The sequence below is a fragment of the Eumetopias jubatus genome, unplaced genomic scaffold, assembly GCF_037043125.1.
Source record: "Eumetopias jubatus isolate StellerSeaLion01/CBP00866 unplaced genomic scaffold, mEumJub1_p1.0 scaffold_11, whole genome shotgun sequence".
NCBI lineage: Eukaryota > Metazoa > Chordata > Mammalia > Carnivora > Otariidae > Eumetopias > Eumetopias jubatus.
In genome coordinates, this window is record NW_028274817.1 from 13,895,153 (window position 1) to 13,920,957 (window position 25,805).

At 45.4% G+C, this 25,805-nt stretch overlaps 1 protein-coding gene and 1 long non-coding RNA gene across 4 annotated transcripts in view; one reads left to right on the forward strand and one right to left on the reverse strand.

Moving 5' to 3' along the window:
- Window positions 1-23,019, forward strand: part of ARHGEF6 (Rac/Cdc42 guanine nucleotide exchange factor 6) — a 96,395-nt gene extending 73,376 nt beyond the window's left edge. For both annotated transcript variants that reach the window (XM_028094132.2, XM_028094133.2), the window contains 13 exons: window positions 1,227-1,365; window positions 3,700-3,759; window positions 5,629-5,775; window positions 8,613-8,699; window positions 9,480-9,558; window positions 10,355-10,497; window positions 11,573-11,698; window positions 13,282-13,302; window positions 14,417-14,510; window positions 15,771-15,860; window positions 17,677-17,776; window positions 19,424-19,478; window positions 20,572-23,019. In XM_028094132.2, the coding sequence (XP_027949933.1) occupies window positions 1,227-1,365; window positions 3,700-3,759; window positions 5,629-5,775; window positions 8,613-8,699; window positions 9,480-9,558; window positions 10,355-10,497; window positions 11,573-11,698; window positions 13,282-13,302; window positions 14,417-14,510; window positions 15,771-15,860; window positions 17,677-17,776; window positions 19,424-19,478; window positions 20,572-20,712 (1,282 nt within the window). In that variant the 3' untranslated portion in view covers window positions 20,713-23,019. The remainder of the gene's footprint in view (window positions 1-1,226; window positions 1,366-3,699; window positions 3,760-5,628; window positions 5,776-8,612; window positions 8,700-9,479; window positions 9,559-10,354; window positions 10,498-11,572; window positions 11,699-13,281; window positions 13,303-14,416; window positions 14,511-15,770; window positions 15,861-17,676; window positions 17,777-19,423; window positions 19,479-20,571) is intronic.
- On the reverse strand, window positions 1,162-25,585 carry LOC114201454 (uncharacterized). Of its 2 annotated transcripts, XR_003607651.2 has the most exons (4): window positions 18,814-25,585; window positions 3,939-4,114; window positions 2,899-3,184; window positions 1,162-1,908 (listed from the first exon to the last, which is right to left on the reverse strand). It is a non-coding gene; the product is annotated as an uncharacterized LOC114201454 (long non-coding RNA). The 2 variants fall into 2 exon arrangements; XR_003607650.2 differs by lacking the exon at window positions 18,814-25,585 and having other exon boundaries at window positions 3,939-6,377.
- Between the last annotated feature and the right edge of the window lie 220 nt (window positions 25,586-25,805).

The following is a 25,805-nucleotide window of genomic DNA, read 5'->3' on the forward strand; positions in this document are numbered from 1 at the left end:
CATGCCATGGTTAGGCACTGTCCTGCCTGAGCTGTCTTCTAGGGAGAATAAGTAAGTCATTTTGTAGTGGAGGGTTCGTGAAAGAGTGAGGAGAGAGATGGGTCGGACCCATGGGAGGCTAGAAAGTGCAGGCTTGGGTTTGCAGGCAATCAGGGGTTCCTGAGTAGAAAGCAACAGGATTAGAGCCGTGGTCTGCAGGATGGCTGGGAAGCCAAAAAGCCCGGGAGCCAGGAGACCAGTTGGACTCTTGGAGTGAACCAGATGGGAAGAGATAAAGGTCTGAACTGAGGCAGTGGCAGTGCAAATGGAAAGGAATAAACTTGAGACTGATTGGATATGCACCGGCAAGCAAGGAGGCAAAAGGGGCCAAGGTAGAAGCAGAAGTTTCAGAACATGCCGTCCCCGTAGACAGTGGGGGTCCTTGCACAAATGAATATTAAAATGAGCTTGCAGCCCCAGGACTCGGTATCACGTTGCTGGAAAGGAGACAATCCAGACGGTGCAAAAAGGAAGAAAGAAGAAGCACAAGCTTATAGGGTAGAATTCATGACATATGAATAGTCTTTTTCTTTTAACCAAGCTGCCGCCTTATAGAACTGTCTGTGTAGCCCTGCTGCACTGGTTTCAGATCCTAGGCTAAGTGACTCTGTGGTTAGTCAGACACACATGCAGCTATCTGAGTTTTGAACTTGATTCTGAACATTACAAGTGGGTGCCCGGTGATAGGGAGTATGCGGTGAGTTGCTACCCTCGGCAACCGACCAGCCAATAACTAGAACGTTTGAAGTGACTAAAACCATACGTTGGGGCCATCTGGTAGACTGTATGTCCCATGTCCGTCAGGGCAGTCTTCTTAAGGGCAGGGATTTTTGTTTTGTTCACTGCTGTATCCCCCAGCAGAGACCAGAGCCTGTTACTTAGTAGATGTCAATAGAGGATTGTCGTACGAGCAGAGGAAGCTGGGGATCCTGAGCATCTGGCTCACCACAGTAGCCCCAGTGCTGGACACAAGGCTGATTGCATAGCAGGAACTCAGTAAAGGTTTACTGAATGGAGTTGGCGTGAATTGGACGGCATTTGGATTAATGAAACTCATTTCTGTTCGGTTTTATATTGTGCAAAGTACAGGAAAATAATATTCTTCTAATAATAAATCAATAATTTGGTTGATAATTCTTTACTTGGAACATGAAGCAGTAACAAAACTGCGGTCGTTTTTTTGCTAGTGATGATCTGGAACAGTTCATGGAAAGTCAAGGTGCATCCAGCCCAGGTATCCTCATTTTAACAACCAGCCTCAGCAAACCATTCATGCGACTGGAAAAGTATGTTACTCTCTTGCAAGAGTTGGAACGGCATATGGAGGTAAGGGAAGGCAAGGTATGGGCCTCTGCTCTGGAAGAAGCAGCCAGTCTCCCTCCAGACTAACCTCACTAAGGAATTCAGAAAAAGCCTTGGTTTCGCATTTTACTTGATCCAGTCTTCTCTCTTGCTGGGCTTCTAGTTTCCCTCTTAATGCAGCGAAATAAAAAGGGGGCATTCTTCCCCCCCCCCGAAGATTTTTTCATTTTTACTTATTTATTTTTTCCACTTGTATTGGGGTGTGATTGACAAACAAAAACTGTATATGTTTAGGTTGTACAATGTGATTTTTTTAGGTGTACAATGGGATGGCTGAATATATGTAGAGATTGTGAAGTGATTACCATGAGCAAGTTAATTCACACCTCTATCAATTCACAGAGTCATTAATTTTTTTTCCCTTTACTACTAAATATTCATGATCATTTTCCCTCCCAGCCTCGGTGCTGCTGCTTTTCTCAAGTTGACGTAGGTTTTCCTCCTCTGTAGATGGTGGTTCAGTCAAAATTGACCAAGATCTTCTGTTGTTCTGGTATATGAACCAACCTGATTTGGGGAGATAAACAAAGCAAAACAATAGAAAATATCGATATCACTTTCACTACAGACAGGGATAAATATCTTGGGAGCCCTGTGATCATTGAGCTTTCTGACTCTGGATTATGCTGGAACATTCTGGAATTTCCTTAAAGATTCATAAATGGGTCCAGTATTAGTTGATCTGTGTTTCTGTCCATGGACCTACATCAAAGTTCCCTCGCATTTGTGTTTACCAACTTAGAGTTGACTGGCAACAAGGTCTGATCATGGAATACTGTTTCAGCAAGAGGCCCGATCCTTTTATTAAAAACCAATCAACAGGGATAGCTTCTAGAGTCGTCCTTGCGCCATCGAGCGTGGGTGTTTGAGGCGTGGGTGGGAGAGGAGGGCCCTCTGAGGGAGGCTGCGTTTACCCTAGTTGCTCTTCCTGTGTCTGGGGAAAGGTTTTGAGGTTTTAAAGGGTTTGATTATCTTTAAAGAAAAAGGTTGCACGCTGCCGGTCTTGTCAGCATTTGTAAGGATTGAAAGCACGTCCTCTGAGCAAAACCACATTCTCAGGTTATTTGACCTGCCGGAAAGCTGGAGGCAGTGGGGAGCTAGTGAGTAAAGCCTGCCGGAATGAAATTTCAGTTAGGGCTTGGGAAGGTGTTGACCTCTGGATGCCTTTCCAAAAGCTAAATCAGTTTGCCGAACCGTTTGAGGTTTGCCCCTCCTTGCTTATCGCAAAAACCCAGAAACCAGTGGCCTCAGTTTCTGTTAGGGCTCAATGCTGGAGTACTAATACACACTCAGTTAGAGGCGGAGAAGCCCCAGATGCGCCCCCACGCCCCCACTGCCTGGACCCTCTATCTGGGGCTTCCTTGAATTGGAGCCCATCTACACTCCTGCCTTCCATTTCCCACCATCAGCTAACCCACACCCTCCCTCAGCGCTAGTTCGCCGTCCGCTGAGATGCTTTCTCCTGACGTGGGTCCGTTCGGCTCTGTGTTTTCTTACCGAAGGCTGGTGGAGCAGCAGACTTTGTCCTTCCGTTATTCCAGCTGAATCCCAGAGGTTAGGTAGACATCTTACCCCCACATCAGGTCTACAGCCTCCCCAAGAATCTCCCCTTTCCCTTCATGAGCAGTCATGGACGTAAGGATTCCTCAAAGCCGTTCTTGAACCTGTCCGCTTGCTGGGGTCGTAAGTACCATGGAATTGCAGACCACAGGTACTACCATGGCTTACAAAGGAGCACAATGGTATGAAACCTGGAATTTTGTTCCCACCTGCCATGTTGAGCCTGCAGAGGGAAAATGAAGGATTGTGAAGGAAAGTGAAATGGGATTGATTTTTCTCTACCCACCACTCGGTTCCCACAGTTCCCTACCTCTTGTCATTTATTAACAACATGGCCTGATGATGGCCCCCAACTGCCAATTAGTTATTATCTAAAGTCTCAGGAACCACATCTAGGATGTTGTTGCCAAATCCATGAAGCGCCACCAGCTGTCTTCGTTTCTTGGTCACCTGGTCACTGGAGGCGCTGAGATGCCAAATGCTCAAGTGCTGTCTTATTTTGTGATCTTTAAATTATTGCCTACAGTAAAATGGACTTCCTACTTTTGGCGTGCAGTGCTGTGGCTTTTATCACGTGTGTAGATTCCTGTGACCACCGCAGTGATGGGGATGCAGGACGGTTCCATCACCCTCTCAGATTTCCCGTCTCTTGCGGCCACAGCCTCCTCCCACCCCGACCCCTGACAACGGCTGATCTGTTCTCCTTTAATATTGTTTTACAATGTATTCCTTTAATAGGATACGCATCCAGATCATCAGGATATTCTGAAAGCAATCATAGCATTCAAAACTCTCATGGTAGGTGATGCTCTCAAATTATAATTCTCCGTTTTGTATGCTTTGTTCCTAAGAGAGTGACTTGTGTGTAACATTTCTTTCCTCATGCAAAGGTCTTTAGAATGGAAACAATAAGCTTTAGCAAGAGTATCGCAGTGATTGCTTCATTTAATTTTGTCTTCCAAAAAAATCATGCTTACCTGCGAAAGGTTGCCAGGCTGCGGGCATAAAGCACTCACATTTGAAGTCTCTGCCACATTAAGCATTGCTGTGTAGGTGGGGGGTTTCCTTTTGTCTCTTTGTCTTTACCCCCATGTCGTTCACCTTATGTCTGCGTAGCTTGTCAGTCACTGATTGGCATCGATACTGGATTCATCTGTTTATGCCAAAAGGTGTGAGTTTATTCTTTGCATATGAAAAAGAAATCCTTCGTCAAATCTAAAAGGAGAAAACCTACCAAAATGCAATTGCTTTATATAGATTGCTATCAAAGCTACCTGTAATCTTGTATCTTGAGCGTGATGGTTAATGTCTTCTTGAACCCACTGATGTAAAACCACTTGGTGGCATTTTAGGAGAAAAGATAGTGTTACTTTGGGTGATTGATTAAGTTTAGCTTCCTTTTTTAAAAGATTTACTTATTTGTCTGAGAGAGAGCACAGGCGGGAGGGGCAGAGGGAGAAGGAGAGAGAATCTCAAGCAGACTCTGCACTGAGCACGGAGCTGGATGTGGGGCTCAATCTCACGACCCCGAGATCATGACCTGAGCCAAAACCCAGAGTCGGGTACTGAACCAACTGTGCCACCCGGGCACCCCAAGTTTAGCTTCATTTTAGACATTTCTGTAGCATTCCAAGTAGTTGGGATCGATCCATGGTTAGTTATTGATTCTTGCTATAAGCTTGTGATGGGACATTCACCATCACCTCATTTTTATTGCTGTCGGAAGATCAGTACCTGATGTGTCCACAGGTAAACAGCAAGTTGAAAACCAGAGTGAGGTATTAGGTTAAAATTGCTATTGTCATAGGTCAAAAGCAGTTACATGGCTCAGCCTAATCGAACGGCCCACTGACAGCCATGGCATTTATGACTCTTTTGTGTCCCCTTTATTTTGTCCTATGTAAATTGAATGTAACATTCCTTTTTAAAAAAATAATAGGTCTTTCTGACCATTTTCTATGTTGCGAAGCTTGCTTTGATGGTCATGGTATATTTATTCCCAGTATAGATGCTTCAAAAATGTGTGTAGAGTGAACTGATGTCTTCCAGTTGCCATATAGCTAAAAGGGGCAGCAGAGATTTTATAGAAAACACACCCCAAAAAACTATGACATTTATTTGGAAACAGTAACATAACTAACCATATGCTCATTTTCATATTCAACTTGGAATGAATACTGTTAAATTACTCTAAGAAATAACTTCATGCTTTCTGAAGCAGTGATATTTATATAAATCGTATTCATATCCCACATACTGTTTCCTGGCTTGTATTTTCAGTTTGTATGCATAAAATTCAGTTGTATCTCTTTTTCACAGTTCTTTTAGGAACAAAAATTAATTTAGTATTTTTTCCCCATACCAATCTACTACTAGTCCCTAAAGTATAGGGCTGTGCCACAGTGAATCAAATCAATCTTATAACGAAACAAATGCATGGCCCCTGCTACCACTTTATCTTGATGTTTTGGCAAAAGTAGCTCTTGCTCACAAAACCTTTGGCTACAGAGTTAGGATAGTGGATCTTTCTGTCTGTTGGGAACACATCATGCTGAGGAATAGGGACTCTGGAAATCTGAAAGTCCAAAACTTCATCTCACTTTGGTCTTGATTTGGGTCTGTTTTGCAAGAATTCCTAGCCCATTATGTTCTGCTTTGGTTCTGTAGGGGCAGTGCCAAGACCTAAGAAAGAGAAAACAGCTGGAGTTGCAGATACTTTCTGAGCCTATTCAGGCCTGGGAAGGAGAGAGTATTAAAACCTTGGGAAATGTGCTGTTTATGTCACAAGTAATGGTGCAGCATGGAACGTGCGAGGTAAGACGTTTCAGACCTCAGTGCCGTTGCTTCCATCTTTCCTCTTTCCTGTTTTTCTTCTTTGACCTGTCTCTCCGTCAAGGTCAGGTGCTTGAACGTTCGAAGAAACTGAGCAGCTCTTCCTTGCCCGGCACTCTACTAGGTGCTGCAGGAGATAGGCGGAGAGAACCCGCGGTGATCCCTGCCTTCAAGGAATGCCTTGCAAACAGGTCGAAACACAAGCTGCAACTAGCGAACAGACCCAAGTAGTCAGGGTAGGTTGTGCAGATCTCCACAGTGGATTCCGCAGAAGTTCGGAGAAGGGGGAGAGCAAGAAGACCTTATGGAGCTGGGCCTGGAGGGGGAAGGCCACAAAGAAGAAAGGCGAGGATTTTGTAAGGTAGAGGCCATTCTTATCTCAGGAGAGAACAGGAGCATGGCCTTTTGCCACGGGACAGTGGGGAAGCCCGTCGGTCAGGAGCAGAGGAAGCGTGCTGGGAGAGGGAAAGAGACGGAGGTCGGGTTTTGAGAACCCCAGGCATCGGGCAAGAGCTGTTCAAATCCACACCACGAAGGGGGAGTTGATGATGCTTCAATCGGACAAGCATGGGCCTCAGGGAAACTGGAGGGGAGGGGGCTGGCCACAGAAGGACCAGCTGGGTTGCAAAGTGAAAAGCACCCACCCCCCCCCCCCCGCGCGCCGACGAAGGTGGTGGAGGAGAAAATACAACTGCAGGGGGCAAATCTGAGCCCGGTTAGGAGGGCAAGTGGAGAGGAAGCGGTGACCTGTGGGCTGGAGATGATGGCGTCATATTAGACCTGTTCACTTGCAGGTAACCAGCCGTAGGTCTCCAGGTGGAGAGGTCTTGTAGGCGGCTGTTACTAAGGTAGAGAAACGTGGGTGGGAGGGCAGAGCTGGAGGCAGAGATTTAGCTGTTCCTGACAGATGTGCCTTCCTAGGAAGAAAATATCCAGAGAGAGGCACGGAAGGCTGAAGATGGATTATGTCTTTTAGGAAGGGGGCAGAGCAGGGGAGGAAGGTTGCTTATGTCACCTGGTATGATTTATTGGGCGTTAGAATTGCCTTCCCCATCCCAAAACATCTCCCTATAGTCCCTGACAGGTCTCTGTCAGAGATTCATGACTTGGGGTTAACAAGCAATCTCATTTAAGATGCAGATACCCTGGGGAGGGTTAATGTGGCCGCGAGTCTAACTATTAGTCTTTCACACCTTTGGGATAAACCTCTCGGGTGGAGGGAGGAGGAGCTAGTACCTGGAAGAGCCCGACCCAGAGAATTGGGGGAGCGTGTTGTTATGGAAACCCCAGGAGGGAGGGGTGACGGAAAGTGGTCAGCCGGCTGAGTGCTGCCGAAGGGTCAGAGGTCAAGGAGTATGGAGAGCAAGAAGAAGCCATTGGATTTCGCTAGAAGGCAGTTATTGATGACTTCCAGAGGGCAGTGGGGCCGCAGTTAGGAAGGAATCAATGGGGAGAAAAATGAAGGGAGCAAGTAATTTGGCAAGAGAACGTCAAGGCACGGGGTCCTGGCATACCTGGGAGACACTGGAGGTCCGGTTCCAGAGCCCCGCCACAAAGCCAACAGCACACTGAAGTGAGTCAAATCAAGTTCTCAGTCTCGCGGTGCATGTGAAAGTTTTCTGTACGCTGTACTGTAGTTTATTAAGCGGGCAATAGCGTTATGTCTCAACACAGTACATACCTCCATCAAAAATACTTCATTGCTAAAAAATGCTAACCATCATCGGAGCCTTCAGTGAGTCATAATCACTGATCACCAGAACAAATACAGTAATAGTGAAAAAGCTTGAAATATGGCAAGAATTACCAACACGTGACAGAGATGCGAAGTGAGCAAATGCTGCTGGAAAAATGGTGCCTGTTGGAAAAAATGGTGCCTGTAGACTTGCTCCACGCAGGGTTGGCACAGACCTTCAATCGTAAAAACGGCAGCATCTGTGAAGCGCAACACAGCGAGGCGGGCCTGTGTTTTGAAGAAGGAGCCGTGGGGGCCAGTGAGGGACAGGAGATGGGCGGATGGTAAGGGCAAAAGAGAAGAAACTAGCTAAGCAGGAGAGGCTGCTGGAAGGAGAAGGAAGAGATGAAGTGTCTGCAGAAAGAAACCAAGCAAGAGAAAGATGTGAGAGGCTGCAGAGAACTTGGTAGAAGAGTGAGCCTCGAAGGATTGCCCTTCTCAAGTGCAAGGAAGGAGATGGAGAGAGGCATAAGGATCATTGCAGCTAACATGGCTGGGCGTGTAAGCCGAACAGAATTTTTTTGCACCTACTAATCGCCTATCTGTTTAAGGGGTTCAGAGAAGCCCTCCTGTGTGAAATTTCCTTTCATGCCATTTTCAAAAAGTATTTACTTCTTCCCATTACATGGGTATGATAGTTATCTTATTCTTACCGAGTAAAAGTAATTTTATGAATGAGAATTTAATACACATGCTAGAGCATAGGAAACTTCCTATGGCCTGAAAGCCCCTTCTGTTTTGCTCCTTTTTAAAGTAAAATCATTTTCATTTTGTGACCCCAGAGCCTTGTGCCTTGGCATGAACCCTGTGACGTCTCAGGCGTGCGTACTTGGGAACCAAGCATGGTTATTTGCACCTAACTGTTTTGTAGAGGAAGAAGAGAGATAAACCATGGGTTTGTACTCCTTTCAAAGCAAAATTCAACTAGTTTGGTGCTTTGAGGTTGGGTATCTTTCTTAAAAGGTCACTGTTCATGTTTCGTTGCCTCACAAGCTCTGGGTTACACAACAGTGACTCCTGAAATTCTTAACAAATAAAATGTCCAATTTCTGTTCTCCGCTTAGCATGTTTCATTTCACTTTAGGAAAAAGAGGAGCGGTACCTCCTGTTGTTCTCAAGTGTCTTGATAATGTTATCTGCAAGTCCTCGGATGAGTGGCTTTATCTATCAGGTTAGTAGATTTCATATAAAGCAAATAGCAGGACCCAGAATGAAAACAGGTTTCCATCCAGATGCAATATTTCCACTACGGCATTAAAAGCTCCAGCCAGAGAACACAGAGTGTTCTGACCCTTTGTTGTAATTAAACGGCTTATAAGAACAGATGTTCCTTAGATCAGAAACCTTTATACTGCTGTAATGAGTTTATCTTCAATGTCCACTGCTCTGGTTGTGAGCTAGGTTATGAATGTTTAAACAGAACTCTAAGTCTGCAACCGGATAAATCAGCAGCCATGTTTCACGGGCTCATCTCGTATCATTATTGCTGAGAAACTATAAAGCTGGGACCCACTCCTGTGACTGTCTAGTCGCAGTCATATCACATGATTTGGGGTTCTGAGGTGCAAGTCGTGAAACTCCTTGGGAAGTTAAACTTCCTTCAGCCTGGTAGAGCAATTACTAATTTTCGTAAAATTGGACTTTTTTTTTTTTTTTGAGTCTTTACTTTGTTGACTGAGTCTCCTGCAAATGTGTTAGAAAAAAGTAAGCTGTTTGTAAATCTCCACCGTATGGTTCAGGGCGCGTTAGCAAAACACAACCCATATTTCCCCCCTTGCTTTCTTGTCTAATTAAAACTGAAAGCAGGGAAACATACTCTCTATTGACAGGCCAGAGAAATCTGTCTAGCCGTCATTCAGCAGGGATTCCTGAGAGGGTCAGAAAAATCTAATAGATATAAGCAGAGGTGCATATAACCACAGAATTAACGGGAATGTTCTTTTTCTGATAGGGAAAAATACCAGTAGCAGGAATGGTGGTGACTAGATTAGATGAAATCGAAGGGAATGACAACACATTTGAAATCACAGGTAGGTAATTTTCTCTTTTTTCAAGTAGTTGCTTGAAATCCTTTTTGAGACGAGGTGGGATTTGAATAAATAAATGCCATTATTTTCTGTGATAAGGCTATGAGTGAGCTTTACCTGGGCACAGCATAGTATGTTAGCTCTCCTGAGATAATTAGGGCCCAGCGATAGAACACAGTCTCCTGGCCACTCAGAAGCCTCGGCTTTGCCATTAGTTTCAATCTCTTCTTGCCTAAGACAGCCACTGTTGGGCCTCAGAAATAACAAAACGGACTGATGTAAATGCACAAACCAAGCAAAATGCCAGGCCTGACCTTTCGGCCTGGGGTCCCTTTTGCCAGGCCTGTGTGATTTCCACGTTTTGCACAGACACGGCACAGTGGCTGACGCTGGGATGTTGGCCCCGGGGCCTTACCCCCTTCTTCCCCAGTAGGGAGCCCAAATTAGATGTTGGTTCAACTTTGAATAGTGTCTGAGGCACTACAGTATTCTCTGTGAACGAGATGGCTCTGTCCTTCACTTTTTGCCCTGTGAGTTTGTTTAAAGTTTTAGACTACTTTCCTCAGATTCTGTAAGCAGTAGAAGTCAAGGACAGTTTTAGAAATCAGATACAGGTATTTATTTCCTGACTTCATGACCTGTCCCCAACATAGACGTTTCCACAGGGTTAGCACGTAGGTGTGAACCCTCCTTAAAAACAGACACCTGAGTCTTAGTTGCGTCGAGTCTGTTTATGAAGGAGGCGAGCTCAGGCTTCTGCTCGCTCTTGTTTCCAAATGCTCCCCGGTGGGCGATGCAGGTAACGTGGAGAGAATCGTGATCCACTGCAGCAGCAACCAGGACTTGCAGGAGTGGCTGGAGCAGCTCTGCAGACTGATCCGGGGGCCCGCCTCCTGCAGTTCGTTATCCAAGACCTCATCATCATCTTGCAGCGGTCATTCCGTAAGTGGTCCACTCGCGCTGTCCGGGGATTGTTGAGGCTCTCGTCAGACCTGCCTGCAGAGGACTTACGAGAAGCAGTGAGCATGCCCTTAGTCTTCAGCTCGTCTATATTTGTAGGCTTCAAAGTACAGTAAAACCTCACGAATTCTGATTTCTTGTTGTGGAGGGTGGCCCATCCAAATTAAGACAAAGGTGTACCGAGAGGTGTGCACTTCTGTTTGACAGTATTAAGGGACTCCCCTGCCCCAACTGCCGGCAAAGTTTTTCTCATCACAAGCCCCACTAAGATATTTCAGTGATACACAAAATTCATTTTATTTAGCGACCGTTAGTCTCCTACTCATTGTGTGCTGAGTCAAAACACAGAGTTTCCCTTCCCCAGGACTTAAGCCCCGCCATGCAATCTCACTGATGCTACCACATTCACTAGGTCACCTTCGAGGGTAAACTTGCAGCGTTGCCTTCTTCCGAGTTATCACAACTTTGGAATTCCTGGAATTGGAATCAATGAGATTTTACCGTACTTGTTGAGTGAGAGCAAAGATTGCCGTGTTGTCTGTTAACACTCAAACCGGTGATGCCAAAACTCCAGTCTCAGGCACTGTGTGTTGTGGTGGGAAGAACGAGGGCTTTGGCATCAGACCCGAGTTCAAATCTTGGCTTTGTCAGTCGCCAGCTAGTTACTTTGCTTTGCTGAGGTTCCTCTTTGGTCGTTCCACTGAAATAACCTATTTTGGCACCTAGTCGAGCGCCCAATGCATGACTGAACACATTCAATGTTGACTCCGCTTTCCTCTCTTCTAAAGGAAAGCCACCCCTGGCTTGAGTGAAATTCCAGAAGAGAGAGGGAAGATAGGATCATAGGATGTTGAGTCAATGTGGTGCTGTTCCTTAGAGACCCCATAAGCTGGCCTGGAAAGTGCCAGTTCTCAAACTGGAGACTTTTGTTTGCCCACCTTTCCTTTTCTATGGCTGGCTTTGCTGATCCAATGACACTGTTGCTGTTCTCTTGCCGTGTGGCCCAAGGTTGGGTTCAAATGGCAGATTGCCAACATCTCATCAGACATTTTCCCAGTCTTTTAGCTCTACTGGACAGCCCCGAGGACCCCTGGAACCTCCTCAAATTATAAAACCGTGGAGTTTAAGTTGTCTACGACCTGCACCTCCACTTAGACCATCAGCAGCACTAGGTTATAAAGAGGTAATTTTGCTACCTATGGTATAAAATGCTTCTGACAAGCTCATTTCATAGCTCATTACAGATAATTCTGTGGGAATGTGCTAGAATTTATGCTAGGGGATAGATGTCAGTCACTTGTGAATTGTTAGACTCAGGGATTTCTTATTTTTTAATTTCCCGTTTCCCCAGTGTCCCTGTGCAGATATTTATCAAATATCCACAGGGTTTATGTGCACTGCCTGAGTTCCCTGGTCCCCTCCTAAAGTGCCTCTGCTTCACCTTTCTGATGACAAGACAGTTGTACCCTTTGGTAATCACGTCCACACGTCTCAAACAAGAGCCACTTCATTCGACCCGAATTTCCACCCAAGCAGACCCAATTCTGCATTTTTGGATCATTTTGATCTATTAAGCCAAACCAGGAAAGTCTTATGGGACCAGGCCATGAGTCTGAACTATGAGGGCCTGGACTTTTTGTTGCAGTTGGGAAGGGAAAAGAATTTAATGAAAAGAATGTCTTTTAAGTAGAGGCTTTTAGGCAACAACCTTAGAGGGCATTGGATATTTGGGTAGTGTGGGCACTTGAAGTTTCTTTCTATTTTTTCCTGAAAGTTGCAGTCAGGAAATGTCAGTCACTACTAGCTCCTGTGATTGTGGAGTGTTACTTTTTCCATCCAGTGTTTTTATTTTTTTTTTCCCCTAAGCTGTTTCTCATCGTTTCAGCTTTCAGTAAAGAGCCTCATTTATTAGGAACTGTTCTTTACCTAGGTCTTACCGAGTGAAGGTTTAAGTCCGTGACAGTTATGAGGTGCGTCTTAGAATTAGGGGGCAAAAGACAGCATATATTTCTATTTCGAACGTGTGTTTTGATGCCTGACACAGATTTAGCTCAATTTTAAGTTTGTCCCGATCTCAAACACCGTGCTGCTGTTTTGATTAATTGTTGCCTCCAACTCCGAGTGCAGCAAAAATAAAACAGTCTTTGGACACCGGAGGATTTTTTGATCATTTCAGCTGGGCACGACAGGAGAAATAATGCTCGAGCAGAATCCTTATTATGTACCTCTGTCCAGAATTGGGCCAGGAAATAGTCCCACAGGTTTGCTTTGGAAATCGACCAGTGATACCCGCAGGCATCCACTTTTCTTCTCTGATTATGTAAACCAGGAGTGCCACATCATAGTTACCTGGGTCCCCTTTTTAACGATGGATATTTTGTAATTGTCAGTTACTAAGTTCAAATGCAGGTGAGCCTTGAAGGGTAAAGTTGACTTAATCCTTCACAGAACTAATCCATTAAAACTAAGGCATGATCATGTTGTTTCCACTGGGAGAAGAGAGTTATTAATATATTCTTACTGCATAGTGTGTATTTCGGTTATTTTCAGTATTTGTTATTCCACACAGAACTGTATTCCTTGGGCTTTTGCATGATGATATTGCATCTGAGACTAATGTGGGAAACATGATGATATTCTTTCTGTGTAATTGATGATAACACTAACATTTCAAATGTTGTTTTAGAATTATTGATAAATGGATTTGGTCATTATAACCATCGACCTCTCACGCTCATCTTCTCTTTCTTTACATATTCACTTTAGAGGATGTCTTATATCTTAAAGGTAAGGGTAGAACAATATCTTTGGCTTACAGTGACATCATAATGCTGTGCTGTAACCTTTGATGAATGAAGCTTTCCTTTATGCTTGTTTTGTCCCTTGTTCTAACTGGTGGCTAAAATATGAAGATGCAAATCTGACATGTAAGTACTTTCTTCAAAAAAGCAGGCTCTTGTGAAATACATTTGAAAACATCGTCTTAGATGCCCTAAAAATGCCCATTTTCCTTTGTGTGTGTGTGTGTTTTTTGATGCTCTTTTTCCTGTTCTTTTTGTCACATGTGAGTTTTCCATGTCTGTCTGTTTTCAAGTAAGTCTAAGTGGGTCACTGTGGCTAAGTGGAAGAAATTAAATTCTTTGTTCCGTATATTTTGAGGTACTAATTATTATCCATACATCACGTATACGCATCGCATGGGAGATTGGGAGAAGAATGGTCACCAGGGTCTAAGATTCTAATCCGTTTACTTGGATACTTGATAATGGGCACTGGTTATTCAGACGGCAAAAGCAAATTCAATAATTCATGGCTCTTTAATCACCTAATTAAAAATATGGCTTTATATATGTATATTTAAGCTTGGGTCTACACCCGTGACTCTTGACCCCGAGTTATTTATCCAGAGATCCCTCATTTGGCTCTGCTCCCTGACTTCAGGGAAAGTATTCAGTCCCTCTGCCTAAATTTTCCCATCTGACAAATGGAAATTAATATTCTTCTTTGGGGGACTGTTGCTAAGGAAAATGTATTTAAACCGTTTTGAAGCTCTTTGAAAAGCAGTATGTACTACAGTTGTTACCTAATTCCCTTAAAACTGTATCAGTGAGGACTATAAACCACGTTAGGAATACGGTTATTTCCCTAGGATCAACACCCACTGCTTTCACTACAGATGGCACCTGTCCCTATGGCAATTGAGAGGACAATGTCATTGCCTCTGTTTTATGTAACCCTTTAGAGTTTATTGGAGCCATTTTTTTGTGTATGTTATTAAATTTTGATGCACTCTGGAAACTGTCAAAATAAGAGAGAGCCATTCGGTTTAATTTCATTTGCTCTTTTCAATTTGTTTTCAGGGGGAGAATTCTAATTCATAAAGAAACCTCTATCCTTACAGGAGTCTAGTAAGAGCCCCAAAACAATGAAGAAGTTTCTTCACAAAAGAAAGACGGAAAGAAAGCCATCGGAGGAGGAATACGTGATTCGGAAAAGTATGTGTTTTATACTTTTTTTTAAAAGAGATTTTATTTATTTATTTGACAGAGAGAGACACAGCTAGAGAGGGAACACAAGCAGGGGGAGTGGGAGAGGGAGAAACAGGCTTCCCACCGAGCAGGGAGCCCGATGTGGGGCTCGATCCCAGGACCCTGGGATCATGACCTGAGCCGAAGGCAAGACGCTTAACGACTGAGCCACCCAGGCGCCATGTGTTTTATACTTTTTGACGGTCAGTTATGGATGAGCTAGCAGAAGAATTTTGTTGGAAGCAGATGATGAGAGCAGCTTGTCCTCTGTATCACCTGTTACACAAAGAAAAATGCATGCATTCTAGGGTTTGGTCACCTCTAAGCTTTTTGAACGAGCTGCCTCCCACTGCACTTCATGTGATCTGAGCCAAACACCCTCCATATGATCTTCGCGTTGAAGATTTTGCCCCGCCTGGTTGAGAACCACTAAAGGGCCACATTTGCTATGGATACATTTTTTGTCCCTTAGTTTCTGATGCCCAAGATGTTTTCCGCTACTGAGATAGACTAAACAGACCTGAAGGCTGAAATCCTTCTGGAAATTTAATGCTCAGTGACGTTCCCAGTTAGCCAAGGTATCAGCCTGCTGCCGTGTGGAAACGGCTTGATTCCCAGGCGGACAGCAGAGTCGGTTGGCCAGTCCATATGTGCGCATTGGCCTCTATGGCTGGGACCGAGTTACTTTGGGACACACATGAAGGAGTAAGGGATGCCTCCTCAGTGTCTCAGCCAAAAATACAGTCTGGAGAAATCTTTGCCAGACTCCAGCTTCTGCATAGCCCAGCCCACCCCTGGGTGCGCACATCAGCCCTCTAGCAGGGTTCCATCCCCCAATCCCTTCCAGAACGAGTTGGAGAGGGAGAGGGAGGAAGGGAGAATCAATGACTCTGCTGGCTGCTTGGAAAAAATGGGTGAGGTCTATGGGGGAAAGCTTCCTAGAGAAGGGGAGCCTTACAATTTGGAGGGGAGGCAGGTTGTGGTGTACTTTGGCTGAGAACTGAGGTTAGGGCCACGCCCGCTGCGGTCATTGTGGCCCCTTGGAGTCTGAGTAGAAGCCCCCAAACGATGAAAAGGTTTCCTCAGCAAAGAAAAATGGAAAGAAAGCGGCCGAAGGAGGCTTTCCAGTCAGGGAAGCCAGCCCCCAGCAGCGGAGTGCGCCGCGTCATCTCGAGGGTCCAGAGGCAGATCTGTCTCTGCAAAGTCCTTATTCCTTAAATCCGACAGGTACTGCTGCTCTGGAAGAAGACGCGCAGATCCTTAAAGTGATCGAAGCCTACTGCACCAGCGCAAATTTTCAACAAGGCCACGGCTCAAGTAGGTTCCCTCCCAAACCACTTTCACTAATGAATGCTATTTCTTTTTGACTGCTCAGCGCCTCTTTGAAAAAAGAGAAAAGCAGGTGACCGGGTGCAGAGGAGTGCTTCAGAACTGCATCTTTCCGATAAGGTGCTTTGAGCTGCCAGGCGGTTTGTTTACCCGCTGTTTCTTTTCACCCAGAGAGAAAGAGAGACGCAAGAGTAAAAAAGTTGGAGGTGATAGAAATGAGAAAAAAAAAAAAAAAAGATTTTTTTTTCTTTTAAAGTCCTTCTCCTTTGAAGTATACGGATACCTTCACGAGCACTAGTTAGGAATTAAAGAGCCCAGAGAGTTCCTGTGTCTGTGAACTGATGCTAATCTCTTCTCATAGGCAGATTTGGAAAGGAAGTCACAATACTATCTTTGATCAGCTGCATATTTAAGTGAACAGTGCTTCACCCAGCTCAGGTTTCAAAGTTGCTCTGAAAATCTGGAAATGTAGCTGCTCAGCAGGGGCCGTTTGGAATGTGTGCAGTTTACAGGGAGCTACCAGCAAAGGGCACCCCCCGCCCCACCTCCCAGCACCTTTCAGGCTACAAACTGAAAGCCAGATGAGGTTTTTCTGATTGCTCCTTGAGCTTTTTAAAAAACCAGGTCGCATCAGTTCTGTCTTGTCTGCTGTGATTATAGACATTCAGGAGACCTGGTGCAAGGTGTTTGCATCTGCAGAAGAAGTCAGTTCTCCGTAACGCTCCCTGTTGGACAGCTAATGACCAATCACTTGAGTAGGGGTGGGGATCACTTGGGCGGATGGCCTTGACCGATGCCTTCAAAGTAACATGTCCCCAAGGCTGGCGTGAGGAAAACATTTGATGTCAGACTTCACACATTTGACCGTGAAGAGAGGACTGTCCTATGTTCTGCTTCATAGACAGATCCTGGCTCTGAGAACAAGTTTCAAGGAGGCAGGAATGGAACGTGAGAGCAGTTTGGGGCGTGAAAACTAGGAAAGAGAGGGGGACAGGGAGACACCAGAAGAAGCATCCCTCATACAAAACATGACCTCATCTGCTCCCTGAACCTGCTCTCTTCACATCAACAGTGTCCGCAGATCTGTAGGAGGTGGAGGCAGTGTTCTGGCCTCGAGAGTCACGTTTCCACCCCTCCTGCCTAGCCTGCCCCTGACATGTGGCAAATGTCTAGCATCATGGAGGCCTCCCATTCTCTGTCCCTCTCTCCAGCCAGAAGTCCTGTTTCCTGGGGAACTGAGTGCATTTAACCAGGCAGTTTGTCAGTCTGCTGCCTACTTAGTAAGCGCCTACGGAGTGCTGGGCCCTGTGGAAGGCAGAGACACCACCACCTCAGCAAGGGGGAGGCAGTGAGTGCACACAACTTGAAGATTCAAGATTAAGGGCTCGAACTCCAAGAGGAAGGATCCAGAAGTGAGGGGGAGGTTGGAGGTGCAGGAGAGCTCTTTGGTCCGGTCCCTTGTCTGTTCTGTCACCTCTTCCATCCCCAGGGCCTGGAGAGAGTCTGAGCAGAGCCATAAACATGCCCATGTCTTTGTGCTGATGCGGTAACGCCCAACCCCTGCTCCACCTTTGACTGGAACGGACTTCACTGACAAAATGCCCCCCACCCTGGCCAAAATTGAATCAATGTATTTGTCTATTTTCTCACGTCAGGAAGATTTAGTCAGCAAATGTTGGATGACTGCTCTCTGGGTGCAAGGCAGCAATGTGCCATCAACAAGGACCCCTCAGTGACAATAGTAGAAGGGAGCAACACCTAGAGCAGTCTCGGGTAACTCTCCCCTCACAACCCTTGTTTGTAGGTGCACGCAAAGATTCGCTCCCACAAGTCTTACTCCCCGAGGAGGAGAAACTCATCATTGAAGAAACCAGGAGCAATGGCCAGACTATCATCGAAGAAAAGTGAGTAGAGCGGGCTACCTTTTCTGATTTGTCTGGGGGCTGGAAAGAAGGTTCCAGCAGGGCAGTGCATCTCTTGCAAAGCCTGCACTGAAGGACAGTCCCTCCTTCTCTGGGAATATAGCCCTGTTTGCTCTCATGCAGTTGGGAGCTGTGGGAGGGCTGCCCCCCAACAAGGGGAAGTGGGGAGGGGAGGCAGAGCGGGTGGAACTCTCTGCACAGTGGCTCCCCCACATGGGAAGGTGCTCTAGGGTATGCAAGAATAGCACTCCAGATGGGTCTAGGTGGCACTTGGGAAGGCGACAGCACCAGTTTCCATGGCCAGGGGGTTGCTTCTCACATTTACTGAGTCAAACCCTGGACTTTTACATACTTGACCTATTTAGAATCCTACAGAAACCCAGCGAGATAAGCATTACTTTCACCACTTCTATTGAAGTTGAGGCTCAGGGAAATGATGTTCCCGGTCTACCTTTGCACACTAGTGAGGGTGACCCAATGGGGGAAAAATCAGGTTAAGTACGTATGGGCTCATAAAATAAACACAAAGTAGCCAAATAATTCATTTGTTTAAACTTGAGTCATTTCTGAAGTCAGGCCTAAATTTGCATAGGACAGCATATTTCAAAGTGCTTGACATCGTCAATGTATTTTCCCATCTGGTATATGAAGTGATGTGGCAAAATGGTAAAGCCCTTGGGCTTAAGAGAACAGCCCTGGTTCATGTCCAAATTCTGCATCGTGTTAGCTGTGTGATGTGGGGGCCAGCCTCTTGACCACTCTGTGCCTCGGTTTCCCCATCCGTAAATGGGTATGATAGTAATACTTTAAGGTTTGTGGTAGGGTTAAATGGAAGAATAAGTATAAAGGCTGGCACATGGTCATCACTCAATAAATGATAACAGTTGTAATAATAATTGTTATAATAGCTATATTAATCCCCACAACAACTTTGTGAGGCTTGCGGGGAATGTGGTATTATTGCCATTTTGTATGTGAAGAAAGTAAGACAGGGAGAGGAGTAGAAAGAAACTGGTTACCCAAGGTTGGAGGACTGGTAAGTGGGAGAATCCGAACTGGAACCCAGATCTCCAGAGGTCTTGTCCAGGGAGAGAGCCATCTGGGAAGTAACTGTCCCATGACTTAGCCAGGGCACTTTATCCTCTTTTGGAACAGATGGGATCTTCCAGAAAGAATGCCCCTGACTTTGTGTCATGTAGGGTCATGTAGGGTCAGAGAGGTGAGAACAGCAGTGCCATTGCCCGGATACCATAAGATAGGCAGGTCTCATGACACCCCACATTACATGTTAGGTGATGTTCGTTCCTGCCCCAAAGGAAGAATCAAAACCTTATGATGAGCCCGAGTCTCTCTTTTTTTGTACTCTCCCAAGCTGGGAAGCAAGTGGCCAAGGAGGATGGCAGTAGAGAAAAGGTGCCATGACATGGCATTCGAATGACCACGGGTGCGGGCGGTTGTTGGCCCCTGAAAATAGGGACCACGAGCACCATTCATGGCAGTGTCTCTCCCGACCAGCTGGAAAGTCCACTGCTTTTCAGGAGCTGTAGTTCTCGAAAGCTGCTTTTATACTTAAGTTTTTCTTAATAGTATTTCAGTGCCAGCTCTTAATCTCTGAAATTTATGTTCTAGGAGTCTGGTCGACACTGTGTATGCCTTGAAGGATGAGGTCAAAGAACTGAAACAGGTAATGAAATAGAAAAGTCATTTTCTTGGGTCACATAACAGGAACAACGTAGTGAGGTGGGGATTTTTCTTGTGTCTTCATGGTGGGTTTTGTTGATTTTACCACGCGGTCTTGGCTTTAAATTTCTCAGGATTGCTCATATACCTATTTAGCGGTTTACAATAGGGTCCCATACTTAGTTACAACTTTCATGCTCTCTGACATTTGTAAACAGAATGTTAACAAAGATAAATCATCCCTGAGTGTGTGAGTGTAAACAGAACTGTAAATCTTGATTTGTGGGATCCTCTGCAGATGTGATCCAGTGCTCCATGATGCACACTCTTCCTGGTGTTTGGGGACTGGCTGTACCTGGTGACGGGGGAAAGGATGGGCTGGAGGGGGGAGAACAGAGACTGGAAGACCACTTGGGAGGTTATCACAAAACTCAGGGTGAGACACGATGGAGTCCTGAACTGAGGCAGTGCCATTGAGGCTGCAGAGGGAGGAACATGAACGTAAAGGAAGGCACATCGCAGGGGTAGAGCCTGTGGAAAATGATGCTGTGATGTTGGGATTAAGAGGGAGAGCCAGGGATTGAAGATGAAGCTTCTTACGTGGGTATCTAGTTTGAAAGGGTGGTGCCCTTCACGGAGATCAGGAGGCACAGGAGGAAGAGAAGTTTGGGGTGACGGTGGAGACACTGAGTTCATTTTAGGACGTTATGAGTTTGAGGCGCTTGTAAATATCAAGCTGACACTGGGGACTGTGGACCCAGTGCTGGTGAGATGAGATGAGGTCAAGTGTCAGAAGGACTCGGGAGGCCCCTGAGTTGAGTTGAAGGAGAAGAGACACTAAGTGAAAAGAGAGCTGAGTTGGAAGAGGGCCCCAGGCCAGAGCCGTAGAGGACACTTACACTGCAAGCAAGAAGAATGCAAAGGCTCGGCCAGAGAGGGGTCAGAGAGGCAGAGGGCTGCCTTGTCTAGAAGCTGAGCGAAGGGAGCCTGAGGAAGGAAAGCACAGTCAGTGGTGAAGGCTGCTAAAAGGAGGAGCAGGAGGAGCCCTGGGAAGGCGCTCCTTGGTTGGGGAATTAACAAGTCTTTTGCCATCATAGGAAAATAAAAGAATGAAGCAGTGCCTGGAAGAAGAATTGAAATCAAGAAGGGACCTAGAAAAGCTGGTCCGGAGGCTGTTGAAGCAGACTGATGAGTGTATTCGGGCCGAGTCCAGTAGCAAGACCTCCATTCTTCCATAACCATCACTGTGCAGCTGGGCACACGTGCCTCCAGGGCATCTCGAAATGTCCAGCTGAATGATTTGTTTGGTCACTTCCTTGGTTTTTATTTTGTACCTGAGTCAGTCTCTCTCTCTCTCTCTCTCGCTCTCTCTCTTTCTCTTTCTCTGTCTCTGTTTGCTTGAGTGTTTGTTGTCATTCAGTTATTGGTTGGTTGTTTTCTTTTTGACTGGGGTAAAAGCAAGAGGTGGTGGTGGAAGTCTCCCCAGAGTCTTTTCCATCTAATAAGAAAAGGACAACTAGTATAGGCAAATGACTTAAACGGTCTTCAGATGGCCTTCAATTCATAGTGCCTCTTCACCAGCCATTACCCTCCTCCCTGCCCCGCCCCGTCCCGTCACTCTTTTGGGGCTGGCTGCCATATCACAGTGGCTGGCCATGGCTTAGTAAATGTGAACTTGACTTTTTCTTTCATGCTTTCTTGTATCTGGAAGCCCCTCAGTACCCAGTTTAAGGAGGGCAAAGCTCCTTGAGCTATGACTAGGGTAGGGTGAATGGAAGACTAGCACATTTGCCCAGTGACCCAGCCACCCTGCCCTGACTATCATGTGCCACCCCTCAATGCACACTTTTTATTTTAATTACTGCCCTGTGTTGTCTATAAGGCCAAGAAAACAGTAGCACCCTTATTCCTTTTATGTGGGTTTACATTTTAACTCTATGGGGCAGAAGCTCCGGTCACCCCTGCCAGTACCAGACCCATTAGCAAATTGCACTAGACAATCTTCCCCTTTAGCCGCAGAGTTGACCATCCCTGCCCAGTGCATGATAGGTTTTCCCCCCTAACCGTCTGCCTCGTGCGTAAGTTTTCTATTTCCCCAGTGCTTTCAGCCAACCGTACGAAGCGGTGTGTAAACTAGTATGTGTGCGCTTTGCTTACTTTTTGAAAATATAGACTGTGAGCAGTTACTTCATCTACATTGCATATTCAACATGGGACTTCTCATCCTTCAAAACAATCTGCATTGAGGAGATATTGTGTCCTAGTAGACCGCTTTAATTCACTTTATCGCTTTCCCAGGTATGCAGTGAGAAGCTGTAATATTCATCAGCCTCTTTGAGTAGAACTTGGAGCATTATTTGCAGAAATGTGCTGTTGGTCCAGTTTGTATATCCAGAAAGAAAGGACCCCTCTAGTGGTCGTGTGCTGGTTGCTAGCGAAGCTCAGTATTTGGAACTGGTCTACTAACATTGCTCATTGAATCAAACAATCACCTTTGTAAGTGTCTCCAAAATTAGAACTGTGGTAAACCAGGTTTAGAAGAGGGTCCCAGAAGAACAAAACACATCCAAATTCAGCACAAATGAAAGTCGGCACAAGGCTCCAGGACAGAGCAGTGCAACCTGCCCCTTTCTCTCCCCAAGACAGGTGCAATTGGGCAGGTGGGGTAGATCACTGGAAAGAGAGGCAAAGGGCCAATGGACTGGTCAAGGTTGTCTACCAGATACATTTGATGGGTGCCTATACATGTGGGTTTTGCAAATGGTGTTTAGAAACCACACTTGAAGCTTGAATCCCCCAGCTTGCTAAGCTCTTTTTCTTTCTAGTACTGGGGGGGGGGGGTCTCAAGTTCCCATAGCTACACGGTACAGGGCTGCTGACTGTTTGCTGCACAGGAAGAACTCCCCACAGGAAGGGGATGATTCCACAGTCTGCCATCAGCCAACCACACGCAGCCATCTTTGGAAGCTCAAGAGTGAAGAAGATTTCTGGAAATGGCCGTTGTTCTGTTTTTAAGCCCAACAGCTTAGATACTCCGTCCTTCACCTAAAAATTAACAACAACCACACAGATCTGAGCATCTGCCCCGCCTGTGGTTAATCAATGCCTTGCAGTAAATGTGCAAACTACATCCATAGGGAACATTTTTGTGATTACAAAATAGTCGATAAGGTATAGGATTGCTTATAATATTGAAAGGTCTTTATTTTAAAGCAACGTGTACATATGCATGTTTTTGGAACTTGGCCCTTCTGAGGAGAGGCCCTCGGTACTCAGAGTGGTGTCCGCGCTCACATATTAAGCAGTAATATAAAGGAAATGAAGCCATGTTAAACCGAGAGCAGTGTCTCCATAGTTGTGTTGTTTACAACACTCTGTAAGTGGGTTCCTGTTACCCTGTAATTAAACTGCTGCCCTTAGAGGCTTTTTACTTCCTCTTCTGTCATGTCTCTTCTTACACAAGCTCAAATTTTCTAACTTGTTTTTATTTTGAAGACTTTTAAAATGGACATTTTCAATAAATAAGAATAACAATGCTTTATAAACTAAGTCCCGTGTTTTCTTTGCTAGCCAGTGTGCAGAAGGATTTCTCACACGGTGGCAGCTTCCTCCCCCATGTACTCATTAGCCGTCTGCTCTCATCGGGTCCCCTGGCCTTCCACCTGTTTCCGTCAGGGCAGGTGATATTTGCTCCCCACTTTACAGTGATAATTCATGCCACAAGACAGAACCTTCCTTAATTTCCCCACCCCTGTCCTTCCGGTCCCAACCTATGGACTGTTTGTACACCATTTTCTGTCTGGTATCAGGATTTTGTCAACCAGTGATAGCCTACATTTTGACCACAGTTGGAATGCTGGTGTCAGCTGTCAAGATGAAAATATTTGCTCCACCTCGAGACAGATGTGCTGGATATTATCTGTTGTTACTCAGCATCCCTTCCTACCCTTTTTGTGTTTCTCCTTGGACGCCTAAAGAAAAGAAAAGGAAAAAAAAAAGACCTATCTCAGACTCCCTTGCAGCTAGGGTTCTCTATACAATATGGGTTCTGATACATTTTCAGTTCTGCCAATGAGATGCCTTTGCACGATGTTTGGAAGGCTCACGTTAGGCAGAGGACATCTTCCTGGGCTTGGTGGCTGGCGGCCAGTTCCAGAGATGTGTTTGTGGCTTCCGTACTCTAGCTTCCAATGTGTCCACTCAGAGCTTAGTGCGTGGGAGATTGTCACGGCAGCGGTGGTGGAGCAGAAGCTTCCTGAACTAGATTTGGGTCACAGCTACAATAAAATGACCTTGAAGCCATTAGTCCAATGGAAGCCCCCTGACTTCCACTTCTGTTGCCAACAATTTTGTAGGCACTGAGTATTACGTTGCTGCTTGGGATGCCTTTGGCAGTTTAGGTTTCCTACTCTGAAGCATTAGATACAATATCACACCTCCATGTGCTAGGCTCTATCCCAAGTGTTTTATATGGTTGAGCTCACGAAACCCTCACAACCACCCTATGAGGTATTGGTTAGCCCCATCTTACAAAAGAACAGAGGCACAGATGTTGAACAAGATGCTAGTATGTGTGGAGCTGGGATTCGAAACCCTGGTCTGTCCACCTCTGGGATCCGCGCTCTTTCCACCACGCTTTCTCCTCTGTACTTGGCACCTGCTAAGTAGGCTACTACCTCAGCCACCTACTCTCGTGAAGTAGTCACTAATGAGCTGTTAATTGAAGAATCCGGGGAACACTTTTCAATTCCTATCTTGACATCTCCACATTATTTGACCCTCGCCTCCTTGATAAATCTCTCCTTCCTTGGCTTTCCTGATCCCGACTTTTCTGACATTTATTCAACTTTTCTGACCACCCCTGTCTTCTTTGCTGGCTCCACCTCCTTTGCCTGTCCCTTGAACATTTGCTGATCCTCAACACTTTTCTTCTTCTCTTCCTTTCTATGGCCTCTTCCTGGACAACCTCGTCTACTCCTATAACTTCATTGATCAAAATGCAGGTGATTCCCATGTCCGTAGTTTTCCATCCCGATCTTTCTCCTGAGCTCCAGACCCATGGATGCAGCTAGTTCCTGGACAGTCTCAACTTGGCTGTCCTACAGCACCTCAAACTCAACATGTGCAAAACTGGACTCCTCATTTTTATTCCCAGATCTGCTCCTCCAATGTCTCCCATCCCAGTGAACAGCACTCCTGGCCACTTAGTTGCCCCAGTCAGGAAAATGGGCATTATCCTCTGCTCCATCCTCTCCCTCAACCCTGTATAAATTTATACATTAACCCTTTATAAGTCTAGTCATCCAGTCTTAACCTTTTTAACACCGTTGTAGCTCCTGAATTCCTCTCCGTCCTCCTGGCCATCACCTGTTTTTGGCACTTGTCGTCTCTCCCTCAGACTAATGTGTCTCCTTGCCTCTTGTGCCACCTTCTCTAGTCTGTCCTTTTTGGTGCCAGTAGCATGCTTACCTAAGAGGTCCGTGTCATTCATCTGTTTAAAAATTTAATCTCTTGCTACTCCCCACCACACAGTAAAATTTAATCTCCGTGAATTTCTCTTAAGTCCTGTAATAGGCCTTTTGCCCTGCCTAAAATCCTTTTCCCATCCCTGTCCATCAAGCAAAATTCTTTCCTTTCCATTTAGAGTTAGCTCAAGTATCGATGTGAACTCATGATTTCTAAAACGCATTGTATATATGTGTGTCTCTGCGTGTGTATGTGTACATTTATATGTATGTACTATGAATGTTTGTATGTATTAGGATTGCCAGATAAAATACAAGATGCTCAGTTAAATTTGAATTTCAGCTGGGGTGCCTGGCTGGCTCAGCCAGTAGAGCCTGCAACTCTTGATCTTGGGGTCTTGGGTCCAAACCCCACGTTGGGTGTAGAGCTTACTTAAAAAAATTGAATTTCAGCGATGCAACAAATACTGTTTTGGTATAGATCATGTCCCAAATATTGCATGGGATATATTTATACTAAGTTTTTCAATGTTGACCTGAAATTCAAATATAACTGGGTATCCAGAATTTTTATTTGCTAACTCTGACAGCTTTTGTGTGAGTGTGTATGAATATATATATTTATAGTTATTAGTGTGTGTGTGTGTATATATATGTGTGTGTGTGTGTGTGTGTGTGTGTGTGTATATACATATATATATATATATAATTTCCTAGGAGCAGTGACACCCTAATAGCAAGGAACACAGTTAGTGCCCAGAAGTTGGTTTCTAAACACTTATACTCTGTACTGAAAGGAATCAGAGCTCCTTGGAGAAATGGCTGATTCTATGGCTGAAGCAGGGAAGGTATAAGATGAGCCTGGG